Source organism: Siphateles boraxobius, unplaced genomic scaffold (assembly GCF_051911475.1).
Source record: "Siphateles boraxobius isolate OS27281-9 unplaced genomic scaffold, OSU_SipBor_1 7, whole genome shotgun sequence".
Lineage (NCBI taxonomy): Eukaryota > Metazoa > Chordata > Actinopteri > Cypriniformes > Leuciscidae > Siphateles > Siphateles boraxobius.
The window spans coordinates 2,565,754-2,589,943 of record NW_027509197.1 but is presented as its reverse complement, the minus strand read 5'-3'; the positions used below and the strand labels follow the sequence as shown (position 1 = coordinate 2,589,943).

Sequence of the window (24,190 nt, the reverse complement as noted above, 5' to 3'; positions counted from 1 at the left end):
GTACATCAACGGCCAAAACGCATAAACAGTTTTATGTTTTTAGTTGAAAACTAAGATCAAAAATCGAACTAAATCAAATTAACGGGCACACAGGCAAACGTGAACAGAACACAATGAAAATAATTACAAAACTCAGACATGAACAGAAAAACACAAAACGTGACAGACATTCTACTGACTATAAGTAACTTTGTAAATGCATGTCAACTTATTCTAAAAACCTGAACTCTAACACCTAATCCTAATCTAACAGTCTACTAATACTCTAATGAGAGTTAGTTGACATACAGTTGCAAATGAATGAGATTTAGTTGCAAAGTTACTAATAGTTAGTAGAATGTTCAAAAGTGGACTATCGTGATAAAGCGTAACGTCTCTGGTTACTCACGTAACCGTAGTTCCCTGAGAGGAGGGAACGAGACATTACGTATGGGGAAATCCATTTTCCTCGAATCATGAAGTCTGATAGAATAACTCTTTTGCTTGCAAATAGCCAATGGCAGTCCCGCCATCACCTGATTGGCTGACACTGCTCAATATAGGTGACGGCGGGCGCCAAAAACCTCAGAATCTTAGCTGAACGAGAGTAAGGAACTGTGAGCCCCTTCCCACACGGCAGGTTACGTAATGTCTCGTTCCCTCCTCTCAGGGAACTACGGTTACGTGTGTAACCAGAGACGTTCCCTTATCGAGTCGGTCTCTCGACATTACGTATGGGGAGCAATAAAACCCCCGCCGCGTGGGAAAAACCCCGCCCAGCTAGAACACGCTGAAGATAGCACAAGCGCTAATCCCTATACAGCTCAGGAACCGCCACCGGACCTGGTCGAAACCACCTCTTGGCACAGAGCCAAGTCGGCAACCGCACCAACGTGGCCGCTCCCACACAGTTAAGCAACACTGAACTGAATGAGTGGGGAATTGCAGCAATGTGATTGGTGCTTAGGAATACACTGCCGGCTTATGAATGCGGGCATAATAATAAGGACACAACATAGAGAATAGATAGCTTTATATTGCTAATAACTCACGCTTAGTCGGAACCGCGGCTAGAGTGTGCGCCACTAGGGGCATGTCTAGCCTAGTCCAATGACAGCTCAGCTTTCTCTCCCTGTACTGACAGTACATGCGGTGTGAATGAAGGAATATTCAAGTTATAGAATCTCGCAAACGTATTACGCGACGACCAGCCTGCCGCGAAGCAAATGTCCTGGATAGACATATCTCTCGCCCACGCCCATGATGACGCCAAACTCCTAGTGGAGTGGGCGTGCACTCCTATAGGGCAAACAGCTCCCCGAGAAGTATAAGCCAGTCGCACAGCCTCCACTATCCAGTGTGATAGCCTCTGTTTCGACAGCGCGCCCCCTTTCTTGGCACCCGCGAAGCAGACGAAGAGCTGCTCTGAAGTTCGAAAATGGCTAGTTCTGTTCACATAAGCACGCAGGGCACGCACGGGGCACAAAGCGTCCTTCTGAGACTCTGAAATACTGACCACATCGGGGCAAAATGCTGGAATTGTAATCACCTGGGCTCTGAATGGAGTTGAGAGCACTTTAGGCGAGTATCCGCGCTTGGGTAAAAGTCTGACCATGCAATCTTCCGGTCCAAACTGCATACATGCACTGTTCACTGACAGAGCCTGCAAGTCCCCCACCCGCTTACCGCAGGCTAGCGCGAGCAAAAGCGCCGTCTTGAATGAGAGAACTTTGATGTCACTAGACTCAGCTGGTTCGAAAGGCGGGTCAGACAGCGCACTAAGCACTAACGACAGGTCCCACACCGGCACCTGACGAAGGCGGGGGGGGAAAAGCCGCCTCGCTCCCCGGAGGAAACCCGTTATCAAAAGGTGTTTCCCCACTGAATGGCCATCTACATTACGACAAGCAGCAATAGCGGCCACGTAAACTTTCAGTGTAGATGGCGAACTACCAGCATCCAGACGCTCCTGTAGGAAGGTCAAAATAATGGCGATATCGCAATTCCTGGGGTCCTCCTTTTTGTCAACACACCAGTTAGCAAACACCCTCCACTTTAGAGCGTATAAGCGCCTCGTTGAAGGGGCTCTAGCCTCTGCTATTGTCTGTAGTACCCGCTGTGATACTCCGTGCTGATCTGCCACACGTGCAGGTCCCACAGCTCCGGGTTGGGGTGCCATATGGTCCCCCTCGCCTGAGATAGGAGGTCTCTTCTCGGCGGTATCCGCCACGGGGGAAAAAGCGCCATGTTCACTAGCTCCGGGAACCACGGCTGGTTGGGCCATTTCGGCGCTACCAGAACCAACGCACATCTCTCCTCCCTGATCTTTTGCAGCACCAGCGGCAAAAACTTGATCGGAGGAAAAGCATACTTCCGCCCCTTCGGCCAGCGGCTCGACAGTGCGTCTCCCTTTAGAGGGGCCGTCGTCAATGCAAAGAACAGCGGGCAGTGGGCGTTCTCCTGCGATGCGAAGAGATCGATCTCCGCTTTGCCAAACAGATTCCAGATCATGTTTACCGTCTGCGGATGAAGCCTCCACTCTCCGTGCACAATGCCGTCCCTGGACAGCATGTCCGCGCCGCAATTCAAACTGCCCGGCACATGTACTGCTCGAATCGACAGTAGTACTTTGTCCGTCCATAATAATAGCCGCCTCGCTAGCCCCTGCAGGGATCGCGAACGTAAACCTCCCTGGCGATTTATGTACGCCACCACTGCCGTGTTGTCCGTTCTGATGAGAACATGACGGTCTTTCACAAATGGGAGGAACCCACGCAGCGCTAGATGAACCGCTTCCATCTCCAAGCAGTTTATATGCCAGCGCGTCCGATCTCCTGTCCACGTACCGAATGCCGGTCTGCCATTGCAAAGGGCTCCCCAGCCTGACAGCGACGCATCCGTAGTGACCACTACGCGTCTGACCACTCTGCCCAAAGCAGCTCCCTGCTCGAACATGGTCGTGCCGAACCACGGTGCTAGAGTCTCCAGACATGAACGCGTTATAACAAGGCGTTCCGTTCCCGCTCTCCATGCCCGGCTGTACGCGCCCCTGTAACCAGTGCTGAAGCGGTCTCATGTGTAATAAGCCCAGTCTGCAGACGGAAGCTGCAGCTGCCATTAGACCGAGTAGCCTCTGAAACGTTTTTAAGGGGATGGCTCTGCCTTGAACGAATAGGGCTAACACTCTCTGAATCGACTGGATTCTCGCCTCTGATAGCTTCGCGATCATAGTGCGCGAGTCCAGCACCATACCGAGGAATGTGATGGACTGGCACGGTTGAAGCGCGCTCTTCTGCATGTTCACAGACAGTCCCAAATCCGTCAGGTGAACGAGGAGTCTGTGTCTGTGTTCCACAAGGACACTCTTCGAACGCGCGATGACTAACCAGTCGTCGAGATAGTTCAGAATGCGCATTCCACTGAGCTTCAGGGGAGCAAGCGCTGCATTCATGCACATTGTAAACACACGGGGTGCCAGGGCCAGCCCGAAAGGCAGCACTTTGAACTGGTATGCCACACCCTCGAAAGCAAACCGAAGGAAGCGCCTGTGATGCGGGGCTATCTGAATATGGAAGTATGCATCCTTTAGATCCACTGCAAGGAAGTAATCGTCGGGCTGAATGTGCGCGAGGATCTGCTTCACTGTTAACATTTTGAACGCGCGTTTCGCGAGCGCTTTGTTCAGTAATCTCAGATCCAAAATAGGGCGCATACCTCCGTCCTTCTTTGGTACAAGAAAATAACGGCTGTAGAAACCGGAGTTTTTCCGCTCTTCGGGAACTATCTCTACTGCTTGTTTGGCCAGGAGAGAGGAGATTTCTTCCCGAAGTAACGGGGCGCTCTGTTCTGACACCTCTGTCAAAATCACACCGCCAAAGCGGGGTGGTCTGCGAGCGAATTGGAGCGTATAGCCGCGTTTTATCGTGTTTAACACCCACATTGAAGCCGTCGGTAGTGTTGACCACGCATTCAGGTGACTCGATAGGGGGGGCTTTAATGAATGCTGCGGCGGGGGCTGGGCGCCAGCCACCGGGGAAGCATTGGCCGCTATATTGAGGGCAGATGGCTCGTCCGCGGCTCTTAGCGCGGGGACATAAACAACCACCTTCTCGGGTTTCCCCGAGCTTCCGCTCTGCGAAACGTCTCCCGGGGGAGAGGTTTTGCTTATGGCGCGGGTAATAGTGTTGGGAGGAGGAAAGCTCTTTTGCTGAGACATGTAATGCACTTTGTTTATTGAAACAGAACACAGCGGTTTCAAAATCAACACATTCTCGGCAAACTCTGGGCGGGAACACGCCCTCTTTGCAGCGGGTCCGACGAACACGTCCAGCGCTCCCTCCTACCCGACACACGCATCAGGAATGCCGCTCCTTTTTGCCCGCCGGGCGTCCTTGGCTACTAGAGGCCGGCTTCGCACCGAAGCGGGGCTGCTGCCTGAACTGCCTCTGGCGGAAGGGGGGCTCTGGCTCGTGACGTTCTGCCGCGCTCGGGGGCGCGCGTCTGGTAGGTCCCGCTGGGCGCTGTGCAGAGGAAGATCTGGATCTCGCCGCCGGGGGGGCTTGAGACCGTTTCGGCAGCAGATGCGGCATCATTCTAGACTGCTTGACGGTCTCTGCGTACTTGTCGGATGACGACTCCACCGCAACACCGAAAAGGCCCGTGGGGCTTACCGGAGCGTCCAGGAACTGCCTTTTGTCAGTATCGTGCTTCCCCGACAGCGTTAGCCACAGATGGCGATGCAGGGCCACAAGACTGCCCATATTGCGTCCGATTCCCTGAGCGACCTTCTTAGACGCCGCCAGAGCGAGATCTGCCGCCGTGCGCAGTTTCCTGAGCAACTCAGGGTCCGGGCTTCCCTCATCCAGGGACCCTAGGAGTCGCGTCTGGAAAACCTGCAGGATTGCCATCGTATGGAGGGCAGATGCTGCATGTCCCGCAGAAGTGTAAGCCTTCTCAGCCATGTGGGCAGTAGCGCGACATGGTCTGGAAGGCAGTTGGGCGGTCTTCCAGCCAGGAGAAGACGCCAGATGAGCCGCGATGGCATCCTCGACGGGAGGCAACCGAGCGTACCCTAATTTCTCAGCTCCTTCCACTGTAGTCAGCGGGTACCTTGTGCATGGGCTCGGGCTGAGTAAGGGGAGCGCCATGATCGGGTGAGCTCCTCGTGGACCTCAGAGAAAAAGGGGGCGGGTCTCCGCGGGGCTTCAGCTTGACGGCCCGTGCCGAGGAAGGAACCGTCCATCCATCTTTTCGACGGCAGCTCCTTGGGAGCCGTCCACTCCAGCTCCATATCTGCCACCGCCTCTGAGAGAATGGCCATTAGCTCCGCATCCAAAGAGGCGGGGGCGCCTTCAGACGGAGACTCGGACCATGCTCCGGGGTCGGAGGCATTGGTGGACATGGCGTCGTCATCGTCGTATCCAAACGAGACCATTTCCCGCGCTTCCTGAGGAGGGCGGTAAGAGGCCTCAGAGTAAGTCACGGGCTCTGCCACGTGAGGATGGCGTGGGCCTTGGGCCGACGACAGCGCCTCAACAGAACCCGCGGATGGAAATCTCTGCTGTCTCCCGGTCCGTGGCTCGCCGGCGGCAGACTGGGGAGAGGCAGGAGACACAAGGTCGTTGTTACGTGTAACGGCCAGCCTTGCACGAAGGATCTTGATGGGAAGCTCCTCACAGGCGGGACATCCCGATCCCTCAAGTGCCGCCTCAGCGTGGTCCCGACCCAGGCACAGCACACAAAGTTTGTGTGCATCCGGGAATTCGATGGGTCCACCACACGTGCGACAAAGAGACACTCCTAATTTTACTCCGCTCTGAATGCGTAAATCAAACGGTGAAACAGACTCGAGTGAAGAAAAAAGATTCTGAGGTTTTTGGCGCCCGCCGTCACCTATATTGAGCAGTGTCAGCCAATCAGGTGATGGCGGGACTGCCATTGGCTATTTGCAAGCAAAAGAGTTATTCTATCAGACTTCATGATTCGAGGAAAATGGATTTCCCCATACGTAATGTCGAGAGACCGACTCGATAAGGGAACCGGTAACACTTTAACTAATGTTAACTGATGAACCTTATTGTAATGTATTACTAACCATAAGCAATACATTTGTTACTGTATTTGTTAATCATTTTTAACGTTAGTTAATACAAATACAGCTTTTCATTGTTTGTTCATGTTAGTTCACAGTGCATTAACTAATGTTAACAAATACAACTTTTGATTTTAATAATGTATTAGTAAATGTTGAACTTAGCATTAACAAAGATTAATAACTGCTGTAGAAGTCGAAGTGCAGTTAATTATTAGTTAGTGTAGTTAATGTAGTTAATGTTAACTACTGAAACCTAATAGTAAAGTGTTACTGCGTAACCTTAATCATTTATGTATAATGCTTACTCAAGCAAATAATTTTGTTATATTCTAAATCAAATGTGTATACAATTCTCTCACTCATTTGGATGTTGTCCTTGGCAACAGCCAATCAACAGCAGTGCATAACAGGAAAAAGGAAGAGACCTAGTTCTGCTCAAAACAACACAAGGCCCCTGCACACACACACAAACACACACACGCACACGCACACGCTCACCCGCACACGCACACGCTCACACTCACACTCACGCACACGCACACGCACACGCACACACACACACACACACACACACACACACACACACACACACACACACACACACACACACACACACATCAGCCACAGATATCACACTGACATTTAATATGTGGCCGGTGTGTGAGTGTTTGTGTGGATCAGTTATACTCTATGTTATGTGGATAAAATGTCCCCACAAAGATGGCAATATTCAAAAGCCTTGTCCTTGTGGGGAATATTTTTGGTCCCCATTAGGAAAACAGCTTAGCAATCATACAGAATGTTTTTTTTTTTTTTTTTTACGTTATTAATAGTAAATTGGTTAACAAGGCAGTGTCCACTGATAGATTATTAGTGGGGTCACATGACGGCCAGTACTAGAGTTCACATTGAGCATCTATAATGGCATAAGCACCTCTGACCCCGGTAGGCGGAAATTTCTATTCTAACCTATTAACCCGTTTCGCTTCTATGTTTATCATTTAGTTATTTGGTGTCCTTTTGGAGTCTCCACGTGTCCTTTTTTGGAAAGACACCTGAATTTACCTTGAAAAAAGCTAGCAGAAAATACAGTTTTGCATCGCATTGCATCAAAAGCGAATAGAACCGATTATTACTGACGCTGTTTAAACTGGATACAGAATACAGACGCTGTTCAGTCTCTGACATACTCCACATCCTTGAGCTACTCCTGACAAAAGGATAAATGGAAGAATAAATAAACATTCACTTTGACAGTAGGATGCCAGCATCAGGAACAAGTTGTCGTTTCATTTTAAACACAATCATTGTCAATATCACTGGTGGGATGGGATGGACACAGTATAGGATCAGTATTAACGATGAGTATAAAAAAAGCAACAACAACAGCAGCCAGACAAGCTGTGCTGTCTTCATGAGGACAAGATAAAGACCATATGTTATGTCTGCAGGGACACAAGGTCACCTAATGGACAAACAATGACTCACTGTAGTACAGATTGCCCACACTTGTCTCACTGAAATGCATGGTAAAATCTAAAATACATGACTGGGACCCGTGTAAATGCCATGGAATTGTTTCCATGGCAAACAATGTCACCAGAGTGTGGCACCAAGGTAAAGTTCACCGATAATTGAAAATTCTTTCATCATTTACTCATGTTGTTCCAAATCTGTATATGGGCCCTATCTTGCACCCAGCGCAATTGACTTTGTACACCGACGCATGTATCATTCCTATATTGCACTCGACGCACAGTGGACTTTTCCCTCGAAAACTTGCGCTCCCGGGGGCGGTTCAGTGAAAAGAGGAGGTGTGTTCAGGCGCAAACGTTCCCTGGTGCTATTTTGCAGTTTCAGAAAACAATTCCACCACAGACCAGGAAAAACCAAGTCAGTGGCGCGTTATTCAGATGCTATTTTAAGGGCGCATGCTTGGCCATAATGTAGCGTGTGCACAACGCGCATACAATTCTCTCATTTACACAGACGCAGTAGTTCCCATTTTTGCAAACCATACATAAATACAAGGAAAAATATTACCACACGAGGGAAATCATTGTGGTGTCCATGAAGATTTAAAAAAATAGGCATACATCTAGCTTACACGTTTACCCAAATTATTATACGCCTGTTTAACCGAAGCTAATTTGGGTGGGTTTCTCCCCATACAATGTCACTTCTCTGTCTTTTACAGCGATGACGACAGACAGACAGACGTCAGTCTCCTCGGCTGTGATCCGCTTATGGCGTGTGTCTGGCAAATCCGCCATCACAATAGCAATCCGACATGGAACAAGCGCACCTACTTTTAAAGGGAATGTGAGATGACGCTCTGATTGGTTTATTTCACGTTACACCCAAACCACACCTATGAGTAATGTAGCTACTTCAGACCAACCCATTTTAGATTTGCGTCGGGTGCAGGAGTCATTTATCCCGCGGGTATAATAGCAACAGCGCCCGAGATCCGCCCAGAAAGTTACTTGCATTTTGCGTTTGATACTTGCGTTTCAGATCGTTAAAATAGGGCCCTATACGTTTATTTTCCCTTCCGTGTACAAAAGAAGATATTTTGAAAAAAATGTCTTATGTTTTAGACCCCAATGACTATTATTAGATTGACTGAGAATGGAGGAGGTAAGAGAAAGAACGTATGTACTGCCTTACCTGATCACAAATGAGTTCCCATTTCTTCTCATTGTCGTACTGCCGTAGTAATCTTGCTTTGTCTGGAGGCAAGTTCATTGAGTTCTGCATAAATACACAAACAGGGACTAAAGTTAGTTGAAGTCCAGTAACTTCCACTGCTATCAGACAAACAAGACTGTTTTTATATCTTTCCTGGAAAAAAGAGACAAAAAATTCTGATTAAGACATGATGTATAGCAATGCACATCTAACAGACACAACACTTAAAAAGTGAAGAGTGCTTTTCACGTATTGCAGTTTTAAAAATGGGCTGAAGTTATAGAATATGTGTTTATCTGACCCTTACAAAAAAAAAAAACACCCCATTCATAACAAACTCACTTCATGGCTCTCTGTCTGTGTTATAAAAAAAGACTGTGAGTAAAATGTGCTGGTTCAGCTGAAGAGGAGACACATGGCTTTATGTCTGCGCCAGCATCTTCCTCAGCAGACAGCAAGAGATACTCAAATGAAAAAGTGCCAATACTGCAGAAAGAAAAAGTGATCAGTGGCTGGATTCATTAAAATCATCTTAAGAAAAAAGAATATTCATAGAATAAAATGAAGTGAATGATCATAAAAAATGGAAGTGTTCTACAACAAATTCAATATTGACTATAATCTTAATGATAAATTTGTCTATTAACCTTTTTTTAAGTATCAAGCCTCTGGATCGTTCAAATGTAAAGGCTGTGAGACGTGTTAGTTTAACAACATTGGACACTGGAATCCATTTGGTTTATGTGACATGGAGGAAAATAAAATAAATGAAGAAACTTCAATGGACAAGAGCTGGAGGTTCTCATTGAGGAAATTATTGCAACGAAGAGAGTTCTCCTTGGGAGGCTTGATAATTACAGTGTGTCATGATGGAAAGTAGGAGATGTGCCCATAGGAAGTGGCACGGGTGTTTCAGCAGCGACTAGATTATATAAGTACAATATTGTAGTAGATATAGATATGTTGCATTTTTATACATTTTTCACGTATTACCATTGAGAATTTAAGACAAGATGGTGGTTATCCTAACTTCAAGAAGTTGTTTATGATATTTCTTAGAACATTCTTTTCAAGAATTTGAATTCAAGAATTTCCCTCTTGAGATTTATTTTAAGAAAAACATAAATGCATAATAGTTTAAAACTTTTTTTTTATCAAGTTTAACCCTTGGGCCTCATTTAAAAAAAGTTACACATAGGTCCACAGAGGACAAAAATATCAATGCCAAAAAACTGTCATAACAGTTTGAAGCTTGGGAGGCATCATAGCACAGACTTAAGTTTGGTATAATTTTAACCCTTGGCAGATTCTTGCTGAAGTAAAAAAAAATAAAAAAAAATGAATAAGTAAATCCCAAAAAAAGTTATATAGGTTTAAGTTTATGAAAATTATTTATGAACATTATTTTATAAAAAAAAAAATATATTTTATAAAACAAATTGAACTCTAAAACGGCTAGAAAATCAAAGCCATAAATATAAATAAGTTGTGTTCCAAATTTGAGGTTGATATCTCAAAAAATTAGCTTTCGGTAAGATTTTGTTTGGGCGCAGTAACAGATTTTCCCCATTGGTTGCCAGCAAAACTCAACTGGTGCACACAGTGATTGGATTTTAGATTTGCAGTTGAGTTGTTCCTCTCTCAATATTAGAAGCACACACATGTACACACATTTTTTTTATATTTTTTATAACACATATCCAACCACACTCTGACATCCATACCAACACAAATATCGTGGCATTATTTATCCAATTGGCTCTATAATATGCCGAAGCAGAAAATAGGAATAAAGCGAGTGTTTGCTTTATAGACCAAACCTGAAAAAATGGCATCATCTGGTAAAAAAAAAATAGTAAACATTTTAATTTTGAAGCCTTGCCAACAGAATGAAAGCCTCTTATCAAAGATTGCATCATTTTATAGTTAAATGGCCCTGGGATAAAAAAAAAAAAATCATTTTTAATGGGTTTCAATGGGGCCATTTTTGTCCAAAATGCACTAAGAGGGATTATTTTGTGTACCTAGTGCAAAAAAATTTTTTTTAAGGAAATGAAGGTGAAATAGTAAAATTACAATAAAAATACACACCTGTGCCAAATGTTATGCAGTTGGCAATGGCATTAACACAGGCAAAGTGATAAAAAAAAACAAAAAAAACTGAAAAGGCCAAAAATGTCCCTAAGGAGGCACTAGGGTTAAAAAGTAAATAGCAGTAAGAACCACAACCACAAAAAAAAAAAAAATGTTTGTAAGTGTACATTTTAAATGTCGGTTGTTACGCAATGGTAGATGCTTCTGAAGCCACAAGTCACATTGATTCAATATTTTGTTTTGTTAATATCATATCATTGTGTTTAATTACCAAATTCCTGGTGAAGAACTACACTACCCATTATACTAAAGAGATATAAACCAATAAGAGAGTTACCACAAATAAATGAGAATAATGTTAACAGTGGCCGCCCAATCCCATGACTTCTAATGTACGTATTTGTTTGAATAATTTGCAAAAAACTTGATATACTGCTTTAAGTCCCCCAAGCTTTTAAATGTTGTTTATATGTCTATATGGCGTTTTAAATATGCTTTAAGTCAAACCATGTGCAAATTCATAAGTCAGCACCATTGCCGAGTATTTTCTCCTTAAAACTGCAGTGAACCAAAAACACGATTAGAAATCGCTGGTGTTTCTGATGTCACAAACTACCTTGTAACCAATCAGATCACCGTGTAATCGTCAACGAGTGGATCTCTGAGCTGGAGTGAGTGAGTGGAGGCAGGGCTCATTTGTGTATTCAAATCCCCACAAATATTAATGAGGCAAGGATGTAGCATTACATTCAAGCTATTTAAAAAAAATTTCAACAAAAAAACTTAAAGGACAAGTTCGGTATTTTACACTTAAAGCCCTGTTTCAAGATCGTTTCTGATGAAATAGAACGGTTAAGATTGAAATTTGGACAAATGTTGCTGGCCCGAGAATTTTCGGTTTCTGTGTTAGCACCCCCCCACCTCCACAATGGTTTCATAGGTGCACTGGAGCAATCATTCATAAAACGCATTAAACTTTAGTTTACAAAGACGTGAAACTCACCGAGTGGTCTGGGGTGTTCACTGATTTGCTCACACAAAAATCGCTGCAAAAGATACTTTCAAACAGGTGTTTTACCATTCGTTGTAAAACTGTGGACCTATTTTTCCAAACGCCTCACACCCATACATTCTTCCATTGAGAGCTTGAATAGCATAGCCTACGATACCGCGACTGCATAAGACTACAGAAAGAATACAAACAACCCCATTTCTTTTTCCGGCGGCGGAGTAATACCGTACCTCACAGAACATCCAATACAAGTCAATAAAGTTGGACAAAAACAACAATAAAACCTGTTGGAAAGCATCTTTTGCAGCGATTTTTGTGTGAGCATATCAGAGAACACCACAGACCACTCGGTGAGTTTCACGTCTTTGTAAACTAAAGTTTAATGCATTTTATGAATGATTGCTCCAGTGCACCTATGAAACCATTGTATAGGGGGGGGGGGGGGGGGGGGGGGGGGGTTGGGTGCTAACACAGAAACCTAAAATCCTCGGGCCAGCAGCATTTGTCAAAATTTCAATCTTAACCGTTCTATTTCATCAGAAACTATCTTAAAACAGGGCTTTAAGTGTAAAATACCAAATATTTGTGTATTGTAAAAATACCAAATAGTGTAAAAATTACAATAAAATATAATTTTGGTGATCAAAGATGAATTTTAAGGGATACAATTATTGACAGGGGGACTTTAAATACAGTCAGTTGTATATATATATAAAAAAATTAAACTAGCATTGCTGATTCAACAACGTCAATGAGGTGAGTTCACTCAAAGTAGGCATGAAATGAAAGGTCACCCTATTTTATCACATCTATTTTCTAAATGTGTGTTATTGATCTTATTGTGAACAACATGTACTTCTTTAATAATTTGAATCCGCTTAAACCCGCCTCTCCAAGGTCAAATTCGTCTGCCTCCATTTTTGAGTGCAATACCCACATCTCAAAATACAGTGATGGATGGAACCAAATCACTGTTCTGCATTTTATCTTTTTAGGTAATTCGGTTATACAGCACAATTAGTTTCGTTGATGGTGTATTACTGTTTTTTTTTTGTTTTTTTTATCTCTATTAAAATGAAAGGGGTATATAGTTCCAGAACCAAGGCCTTTTAAAAAGTGGATGGTGCCTATAATCATATCCAAGATCATCCAAAATAATTTTCACTACAACAGTTTTACTAATAAGCTGTTAGCTTTGTATTTTTCAATAGCAAATAACTTTGTGCTGGACTGTGTGAGATGTTTATTCTCAAACATACGAACCATCTGCACATGTGTGTGCTCCGACTCCAAACATGTGCTAAGATCAGACCTCCACCTCTTACACAAGCGCTGTCCTTTACGTCTGTCCTACTTTCACACATCTGCTGCATGGAACTCCCCCAAAACAATGCAGTCACCAGATCCCCATCCGTACCCCACCCTTAAGAGCGAACTGTACACCACCCACTCGAACACAAACAGATGATTCCCTCTCCAGCTGTGTGCTGATGGGAAAACTAATCCAGCACTGTTAAATTGCATATTAATTTGGAAAAACCTATGGTACAGGAGCCACACTATTTATCTGTGAGTATAGTCTTGCGCAGCTCTAGTTGTTTTACTCTGTAGATTCCCAAAGCAGTGCTACTCACGCAGGAAGCCACTTTAAAGCAGACGGCTGTGTTGTGTTTTCCAGCCTCAACACAGCAGTTGTTGGCCAGAGGGAAACCCAATACTTAAAATGTGATCTTTAGACACAAAGGCAATCTGTCATAATGACTTTGAACATTTTTCTCAACCGAACTTCTTTAACTCTATCCCCACCAATGATCGAATTTTCCATAATTTATGACACAACGCTTCGCCTCCATTGACGGAATTTTCGTAGTATCCCAGAGTGCAGTCTGGACGATGGGGCGGGGCGACACTTTTAGGCGGGGCGACACGTGTCGCTCCACCCATGCACAATTTAATTGGTTTATAATACCGCAATCTTATGGGTGTAGACGATTCAGGTCTGAGCATGCACATTCTTTTATGTATGATTTTGTGAATGATTTGGTCGTATTAAAGAAATATTAAAAGCTAACTTTAATCGTATCTTATTATCGGTTTACCATGGTCATTTTTGTTAATATCTATTGGCTAATACTTTATACTTAAGACAAAGAATAGATAAAGTTATTGTTTAAAAACAAACGCTTGGTGACGGCACCTGTAGTACTTCAGGGAGATGTTTTCCACATTAGCGTGTCATTCGCTTCTTCATATTTCTAACAGGATCGGTGAATCAGCACAAACTCGGGATTTTACGCAAATGATGCTAATTCTCTGTAAGATTGTTAGCAGCTGATTTTAAATTCTAAAGCACAACCGTTTTTTGTTTTCATTTTTAAAATGAGATTTGTTGTCCAATGCTTGCATTAGTTGGTACAAAGTGCAAATAAAATGTTTAATGGCAAACATGTTTCCTGGTTGTTTAGCTGTTCATACAATATGAGGGCCTATTGGTTCTGTAAAGCCCTATGTTACAGTTTTTAAAGATTCATGTTTTCTAATAAGTGTCAACCGGTTAATGTACGACTGTCTATCTGTGACCTTGACATCAGGTATATTAAAAATCCAATTGTTTATTCATCCACCATCGCATTGCGTGTTTATGTTTTAATCACCGTAGCCTATATGTAGGCTACGGGATAAAAATGATTTCCAATATTAACACTCACATATAGAGTAGCTGCATAACCAAAAAAAAAAAAAAACACTTCTGTAAACCTGTGCAATTATAATATGATAAAATAAATAAAATATCCTGCAGAGAAGTGATATGAAAATGTACGTATAGGCCTATTGCTTAAATACGCCGTTGAGCACATACATTATAATATTTGATATATATATATATATTTTTTTTTTTTTCACATTGCAGCGCTGGACGGATTTTATTTCCATTGTACGCACAAAACCCAATGGCCAGGGCTTGTATGCTATTTGGTAGCCTATTGTCTTATTTGTCACCGTGGTTTTGCTTTGAAATAAAATAAAACACAGTCGGATTTATCCAATGTTTTACTGAAATACAGGGAATTATCCTCAATTGTGTAAAAACCCGAGTTTGTGTTTATTCGCTGATCCTAATGCAAAAACGAAGAAGCCTAAACGAATGATGTAAAATTACGGAGCCCTGGATGACAAGCGGAAAAAATATTGTCTAAATCAGCCTATATAGAAATTATCTCTCCTTTGATATGCCATAATTTCATGCAGTCATGCTCACTGCCCACCAAAAGTGGTACTGAGTTATCTGCAGGGTAAATTAATATAGTATAGCTAGGCTAAATCTCAAACAGTGTATCATTTATCAGCAACATATTTTGTGATATCGCCAAGCCATAAAACTGCTCAATATCAAAGCTTACAATATGACTTTTTGTAAAGATGCTTTGAAACGATGTGAATTGAGCGCTATACGAATACATTTTGACAGTAACTTATTCTAACTTGATTCGTAAGTTCATCAAAACATTATCCAATTGATCGTTACTGAAATCGCCATGGTTATCACTTAATATAGTACGGCCAAACAGCGTCTTAGGTCATTCATAAACTCGTAAATAAGGCAATGCGCATGCTCATGCCTCAAGCGTCTATGCTAAGATTGCTGTATTATAAACCAATAAAATTGGGTGTGGGCTCAACAAGTGTAACCTAAAGGAACATTGGCAACCGATTTCACAAGTCTCCATAGCTTAAAATGGAAGATTAATTCCATGCTGAGAACAACAGTATTTAGTATAGTTGCAGTAATAAAATATAATAACGTTAATTAAATTTAATTAATACCGTAATCTTACTATTAAATGTGTAACATTAGTAAACATTCTAGAGTATATTACCTAAAAATTATATATTAAAGTGATATTTCAAATTAGCATCTGGTTATGCTTTTTTGGGTGGTAAATAATGGAACAAATTCAAGTAAAATGACTAGTGCAAACCTTAGTAAATCACTTTGCATGATTAAATTAAATACTTTCCTCACAAAAATTCTGTGTCTGAAAGGGAAACACCAACAAATGCATAATTAGGTCAGCTGCAAAAATAACCCTGTCCATGCCTTTTCAGTGCTAATTTTTCATTGCATGTCTTTAATAAATCCTGAGAGTAGTGTTTTAACACCAAAAGAGGGTTTGTGTTGGCACAAGCTGTTAGTAAATCTGGCCCTTAGTCTGAACCAAGCAAAAAAGAGCAAAAGCTTTTCTGATAACATAGTGGATGGAAACTGTTGCTAAGGGAGATTTGGTATTTTAAATATATACTTTTAAGATTTGCAGTTGCAGTTAAGATGTGCAATTAAGCGCACTTATTTCTCACAAGGGGACACATGCAATGTTACTTTATATTTAAACGGAAGAGATCTTCCCCTTATCTCCACCTGAACAGCTAAACAAAATTTCAGGTTCTGTGCGTGGGGATTTGTTGATGAAATTTGTGTAATATGATATTGCCGTGACAACAGAGAAACCTAAATCTAATCTGCAAGACCAGATGTCTGACAAATGAAATAACGGACCGATATTTTATGGGCAAAGCCATATGCTGAACAAATACATATGATCAGTCAAGCCAGTTCATGCCAAGTTCAAGTTTTAGATACAAAACAACAAGCCCAACCCACACAGGAGTAACACCTAGATCTATCTTTAATGTTTAAGAGACACAATGTAAGATTCTCTAGGATTCTTAGTCCAGACAGGCAAGATTATTTGTTATATTTGATATGGTTAATTATATTTCCAAATGTAGAAGCCTCTAAGGTCTGCAGATGGATAATTAGAGAAGTAGAGCCAGGCAGAGATAGTCTCAGACAGACCGCCCACAGTCCGCTCACTGACCGTCTGATGCATATTACACACTAAAACAAGAGCTGTGCCCAAACCACCTTTAACTGTTGTCTGTACAATCATTTGGATTAACTGGTGCACCATTACTAGAAGAATTAGAGTTACTAATTTTGCTCAACGGTCTATCATCTGACTATCACTGATTTTAAAATCATTTGCCCCTAAAAATCACATAAAAATAAGGTTGGTTATAGACGGTCTTGACCAAAATAAGTCGCAATGTAGACCAGACTTTATTGGCCATATGAGTGCTGGATAAAATTGTATGTATGCATTGTTAGTTTGTCTTTTTAGATTGTTTTATGTGATACTTTTGGTGCTGCCATATATATATATATATATATATAAGCCAAAGAATATGGCTCTAAGTTGGAAAATCCACTCATTTAAAGAAAGAAGTTTCCAGGAACGACTGCTTAGTTAGGACACTGATCTTTTTCTCAGTTTGACACTGAAAGCAGAGTTCAGGCAGTACTTTGATCACCTGTGTTTGAATGGCTCCTCTGGGTTGATCTTAAACATCCTGACCGCTCGAAAAACCCAAATAAGCACCTACACATCCACCCCGCCCTGACCCAAACACCACTAAACACAGCTCTCTCAAAACTGCCACAGCATGAGCATGGATAAAAGAGGGTGATATCATCATCATCATCATCACTTCATGGTTCTCTTAATGGTCTGTAAAACTTGCTCTAAAAGACTTGAGCAGAACAAAAAAAGTTCAAATGAATTAATGTACTATGCAACTGTAGACAATGTGTCATTTTGCTATGCAGTTTATAACATGGTAGATATCTGTGCAGCTATCAGTGGGCAGGACTGGCATAAAGAAATGCATAAAGTCCCCAAACATGCTGTAAAAGAAAAGAAAAAAAGAGTAATGGGCACATCAGTTTTTCCATTAGTCTAACTCATCAAAATAATTTAACCAATTTGAACTTCATGTCTTATACGGTGTGTCTGCATGGCTGGATTACAGAATTACTGCACAAAATCACAGATGATGCTGGATTGTCAACAGTACCAATAGTGTAGGGGTAAGGTGCATGGGACAAGTTTTGAATTCAATTGAGTTCGAATCCTCCGCTTGCCAAACTCTGTCTACTCCCTTTTCCCATAGTTGTTTATGGTTGCTGATCTACACCACAACTTGCGTATTAATACAAAATTCAGCTGATGTTTTTTTTTCACTTCAAAATCAAACTTTTCTTTATATAATAATAATTTTTATGAAGTTTTTAGCTTTTTGTTTTGTACTCTTGTTCCACAATGTGAAGCTGTCTGATGTGTGCCTTAATTTGTCATGAATTATCATCTTTTGGTTTGTACCCATCAGGTTACAAATATAGAGAAGATAATTAAATGAGATGAAGCACCTGTCATTTGTAAAGTATTTGACTTGCTAGAAAGAACCACACATGTTTGTTTTTTTCCTGAAGATGACTGACTCTCTAGCTTGTCATTATATGAGTCATAATAGGATAGACAAAAAGGATAAATAAGCCTTTTAGCACAGTATGAAGTTCTCTAAATAACAATTACTGCTATTCTTAATCCCAGTTTAGACCTGATCTCTGGTCTATTTGTAGTACACTAATGAATCACGATTTTACTGGTCCATGTACAAACAAAGTGTTACAATCACCAGACCTTGCTATCAGAGGGTTGTTTCAAAATTATGATACACATTATTGGATATTATGAAATCTATCTCATAACAGGATGATGTTTAAATTGATTGTACAATAAACTGTACTTTATAACACTGTCATAAGTCATGCTTCATTGTTGAATCTTTATAAATGTATTTGTAAACTTAAATTTGGAAAGCCTGAATGCTAAATTCAAATTATCAACAAATGCAGAACTTAACTTTACTGTACTTCATCATTTCTGTTCCATGTCTTTTAATTGTCCAATGATGGACCACTAAATAAAGTTTGGCAACCACAAATTGTCTGTTTCACCTTTTAAAACCTCATAAACAATGTTGTCTTTAAAAGTGTGCTTTCTTTAAAATAAATGCCACTACACTTGATATACTGTTATCTAAAGCTGTTGGACATGTCTGGGAAGGGAGTACTAATAAAAATCTGGTCTGGTAGTTCAAGCAGACATATATGTTTTCCAGTGGGAAAGCAGTGGTTTGATGAATGAATGAAGTTAGTGTGTGTACCTGGTAAACTTATGTTGTGAGGAACAAATGTCCCCACAATGATAGTAATACCAGTAATTTTTGTCCTTGTGGAGACATTTTTTGTTTTTATGAAAATGTAAAAATGCAGAATGTTTTCTGTGATGGGTAGGGTTAGTGTTAGGGGATACAATTTACAGTTTGTACAGTCTAAAATCATGTCGTAATAACCCCATAAAAAACAACGTGTGTGTGTGTGTGAACATGTGTCATCTATGTGTCAACAGTAGTTTAAATTTCCCTTTCTTGGATCAGATTTGGATTTGTCAACCATAAAGTGTATTCAAAGAGTGTCTTTTCCCAGCATTATAAAGAGGAAGAGTGCAGTTCTCTGAGACAGACTCAAATATCTCTGCTCTTTCCTCTCAGTAAAGCATGTGATCACTCCTTCTCATATTTTCCTGTGTCTGGTGACATCCAGACTTTCTCTTCCACTAGACCAAATACCTCATGAGTCTGGGCTGCAGACTAAAAGTGACAGAAAATAGTGTAAGAATTAAATCTGTCTTCACAGTATAGCTTGCACGTATGCTGTACATGAATTAATTAATAAAAAATAAAAATAAAAATAAAACATTTAAAAGCATACAAAAATGGGAAAAGCTGTCCAAAAAGTTACAATGTGTCTACAGTTTTATATCAGTAATACAACAACAACAAAATCCATAAAGCAAATGCTAAAATATAATTAGGAATTAATGAGGCAATTAAAAGTCCTTGATAAGTGTCAATCTGTCTGGATTATTTAAAAAAAAGCTCATTTATAATGAGCTGTTTTGTCAGGGGTTTTTTTTGGATGAAATATGTTTTGGAAGAAAGTTGCCGTCTGGTACGAAAGAGCTTCAGCTCTTTACAGGCTTAAATAAAGGATATCCCTACTTACAGATTAATGGCTGACGGCAAAGAACTGCTCATTCCTGCATAAACACTTGATTGTTTCTCATTGATGTTTTTGAATGTTTCAGTCTACACAAACTAGTCAACACTGTGTATCAGTAACATCTGTAGGAAGAGCTCGGAATCTGTCAGCAGGGAAGTCAGCGATTGAAAACAGTAGGACCTCACATTATAAATTATCTCCCTCTTTGTCTTTCTGTCTGTCCCCCATCCAACGGCTCCTCGAGTCACAGGTTTAGCCAGGTGGCGAGTGTCATCCCCTAATTAGCGCAACATGTTTCCGTAATCCGGACGATTCTGCGAGGCTACGCAGGTGTCCTCCGTCTGCTAGCGGATTAGTAGTGTAATCTCAGCCCCCCCCCCCCCCCCCCCCCCCACCTGCACCCCAAACACAGACCCCTGAAATCTAGCTTACAACTACTCAATACTGCACTCTAGTTTTGCCAATTATTTCCAAGCATGCTTGTTTCATGACCTTATGATCACGTTGTATGTGAGGGGTGTACAGATATCATCTTGAACATGGAAATTTAGCATTTTTAACACTATATGAAGCCTACTGTATCATATTTGAAACACATATTTGAGCCATAAAAATATGATACTAAAAAAAACATTAAAAACTTATTTCATAACTGTTTCGTTTAATAAAAAGTAGATTTCCTGACTATTGTTTCATATGCCATTATTTACAGGTTTGTATAAATGTCTTAAAATGAATCGTTCACCCAAACATTAAAATTATGTCATCATTTACAGCCTCATGTCCTTCCAAACCTGAATGACTTTCTTTCTTTTGTGGAACACAAAAGAATACACTTTGAAAAACAGTGTCAACCAAACAAAATTGGAGCCCATTGACTTCCATTGTATGAACAAAAATCCCTAATAAAGTTCTTGAATTATCTTCTTTTTTGTTCCACAGAAAAAAGAAAGTCACAAGGACGATCACAAGTCACAAGGACGATGACATCACTGTTTTCTCCAGAGCGGCTGTAAAGATGAACTAAATTAATAACTTTTGTAACAGAAATGAACCATCACTGAACTTACTTAAGCTGGACAATTACGCTATTTTCTTCTAGATCTGCTGTACAGCCGAAAACAAACTTTGTTGCATTATTTTCTTGTTATCTCTGTAAAGCTGCTTTGAACAATCTGTATTGTAAAAAGCACTATACAAATAAAGGTGACTGGACTTGACAAGGTTTTAGAAGGACACGAGGGTAGAGAGTAAATGATGACAGAATCTTCATTTTAGGGTGAACTATCCCTTCAACTTTTTTGAAGTTCAATCAGTTAGTGGGAGTATATAGGGGAGAAATAGTGGGAGTAATTCAGTAATATTCTATTGCAAATTAAAAAGTGAAAATGCTGAAAATTCTTCCTGAGAAAACTTTGAGTGGTTACTGCGTACAAATAATAAATAATCACATAAAACCTGTCGGTCCTTATTAATATGCATTATGAGAATCTTGTCCTCAGTGTCTACTACCCTATAAGAAGATTACAGACGATTCATTTTAAAACAGAGGCCGATCTGTGATGGGTTATCAGAGTGTAATCCTTTAAATACTGTACAGTTAAGCTGATTTATTCTCTTTTCCACCCAAAACTAAACAACAATGTAGTAGTGAGCAGCCCATTTGTTTCTTTCCAGTTATTCAAGTTAAAGTTATTTTCTTTATTTTCTTAATTATTATTATCACACATCTCTCTGATATATTTGATTCTGATTGCATTCTGCAGTCGAACTGTATAATTAACTTTAGTCAGACAACCGGTTTCTTATAAATCTGCGCTAATTTAATGTACTTTATATCACTAATAGTTATAGTATAGTAGTATCACTAGCATCACTTCAATGTTTTTTAACTGGTGGGTCGTGACACAAAAGTGAACAGTGACTCAAAGTGTTGTTTGCGTTTTCCCCATGATGTGGTCAGAGCTGGAGTTTGACTACCAGCACGTGGAAAATATGACTGTAACAATATTTAGTACAGTACATAATTAATCAAAACCAATTTGATTTGCTTATGACAGTTGATAGTAGTTTCTAATGATTTTTTGTTATTTCGTTGTCATATGTGTCATGATTATGCACTTTCAGTGTGTTTGATTAGTTTCGTTCACCTGTTGTCATTTGATCGGTTAATCTTTGTCCAGCTGTTCCTGTTTAGTTCCCTCATATTTCCTTGTGTATAAATACTTTCAAGTTTGGTTCCGTTTGATGTCACCAAAATTAGTCATGTTGAAGGTGTCTGTTATCTTTCTGAGTATTCAAGTTTCCTATTAAAGGACTATTTTAGATCTCCTGTTTCAAGTCTCTCTTTGAATTCAAAAATTCTCCCCTCATATTTTGATATTCATTTGTATGTATTATGAGTGTGTTGTCTGTTTTTTTTATTGGTTGTTGTCTCCCCTCTTCCCACCATCTACACCAGTGGTTTTCAAACTTTTTCAAGAGGGACCCTTTTTTTTGACACAACCCATAGGCTTGTGCGCAGAAAAAAATCAGTTCAGCATTTTTTTTAACCATTTTTGATGATGCACGTGCACTTGCTGATCTTTGACGCGATTGCAACGCAAAGTTGATTCTGAAATAATTTGATCAAGCTATAGGCCTACATAAAGGAATTTTAACCAATTAATAGCCTATCGTTTGCTATATGCTTAAAAATACACAAAACATATTCCACAACAAACTCTTTATATGTAATATTCAGTACAGAACAATAATTTAAAAAAATAATAACTATAAACAAGCCAAAACGAAATAATTTAAAGCGAACGTAAAAGTAAGGGGCATTATGCTCACGTAACTCTCTCATTAGAATCAAAATGTTTCAACATTCACGATGTTTTTAATGGTAAACTATTCTTTATTATAGGCTTTGTAGCAACTTCACTCACGTTGCAATATCGCCAGGAAAAAAATCATCCAAAACCAAAACATTTTTGACGTATAAATGGCACGAGAAATAACATTCGTGGTATACCTGTAGATACGCACTTTCATGAGTGTTTCATGACACTTACAAAAAATTAACACAAAACAAACAGGGCTTCAAACAAAACTTGACTGACTGACTATTGAACCAAGATGAGCCAGCGCTTTATCAAAAAACAAACCAGCAAAAGACCTATATTAGGGGAAAAACAAGGGTAACAAAGGAGAGCAGGTGGGACAAATGAAGTAGGCTAATATAAGACAACAAGGGGGCAGGGCAAAGACATGAGACAGGAGAGCACAAACAAACAAAAAAAGCACAAACAGGAGCCATGTGCTGCAACATTACAAAACAAGGGCACATAGCAAATCAACAACCAAAGCAATGTGCTCAAAAATAAAAACACAACACAACAAATTGACAAATGCGCATGGCGAGGAAATAACAACCCTTGATATGTGCCCATACAACAAGGAAATGGAACACGATTGGAATCAGAACCACCACACATTTTACAGAAAACACTGTTCTCTTTAAGGGTCAGCATTTAAATAGACAGAGAGAGAGAGAGAGAGAGAGAGAGAGAGAGAGAGAGAGAGAGAGAGAGAGAGAGAGAGATCACACTTTAAAGAAACATATTTCTCTCACAAAAGCACATGGTTCTCTGAAATGTTTGCTCCAGACACATTTCTCCAAACAAAGTAAATTGCCTTGAAAGTAATTTAAAAATCATTTACTCACACAAAAGAAGATATTTTGAAGAATGTCGGTAACCAGAGTGTTGATGGCCCCCATTGACATTTATAGTAGGAAAAAAAATACTATGGAAGTCAATGGGGCCCATCAACTCTCTGGTTACCGACATTCTTCAAAATATCTTCTTTTGTTCAGTAGAAGAAAGAAATTCATACAGGTTTGAAACAACTTGAGGGTGATTAAATGATGACAGAACTTTCATTTTTAATCGAACTATTCCTTTAAATGCTTATGTCCAGATTACAAGGTCGAAAGAAAGAAAGAAAGAAAGAAAGAAAGAAAGAAAGAAAGAAAGAAAGAAAGAAAGAAAGAAAGAAAGAAAGAAAGAAAGAAAGAAAGAAAGAATATAATGTGTAGAGGGTAAGGGCGCAGTGAGTTGTAGAAGGGTGGGTTGTAGTCGGTTATGAACATTTAGTCTCTTCTGTCTCACCACACTAATATGAAAATTAACCACACACATAAACACTACAAATCAACAAACTCAGCAACTAACAAAAACAAACTGATTTCAGTATAAACCACATCATGTAACTACTTTACTATTACTTGTAAAGTATACTCTATTATGTACTCTACTATGCTTACTGGCTATCTGGCCCCAGTTTAGTTCAGTGTGTTAGTTTTCAGTTGGTG

General features: G+C 40.5%; 1 protein-coding gene across 4 annotated transcripts in view; it reads right to left on the bottom strand.

The window, feature by feature from the left end:
- fmnl2a (formin-like 2a) overlaps nucleotides 1-24,190 on the bottom strand; it is a 104,511-nt gene that overhangs the window by 61,985 nt on the left and 18,336 nt on the right. For all 4 annotated transcript variants that reach the window (XR_013197067.1, XM_077215246.1, XM_077215245.1 and 1 more), the window contains exon 2: nucleotides 8,744-8,827. Coding sequence is in view for 3 of the 4 variants with exons in the window: in XM_077215246.1 (XP_077071361.1) it covers nucleotides 8,744-8,827 (84 nt within the window). In the remaining variant the exon portion in view is untranslated. The remainder of the gene's footprint in view (nucleotides 1-8,743; nucleotides 8,828-24,190) is intronic.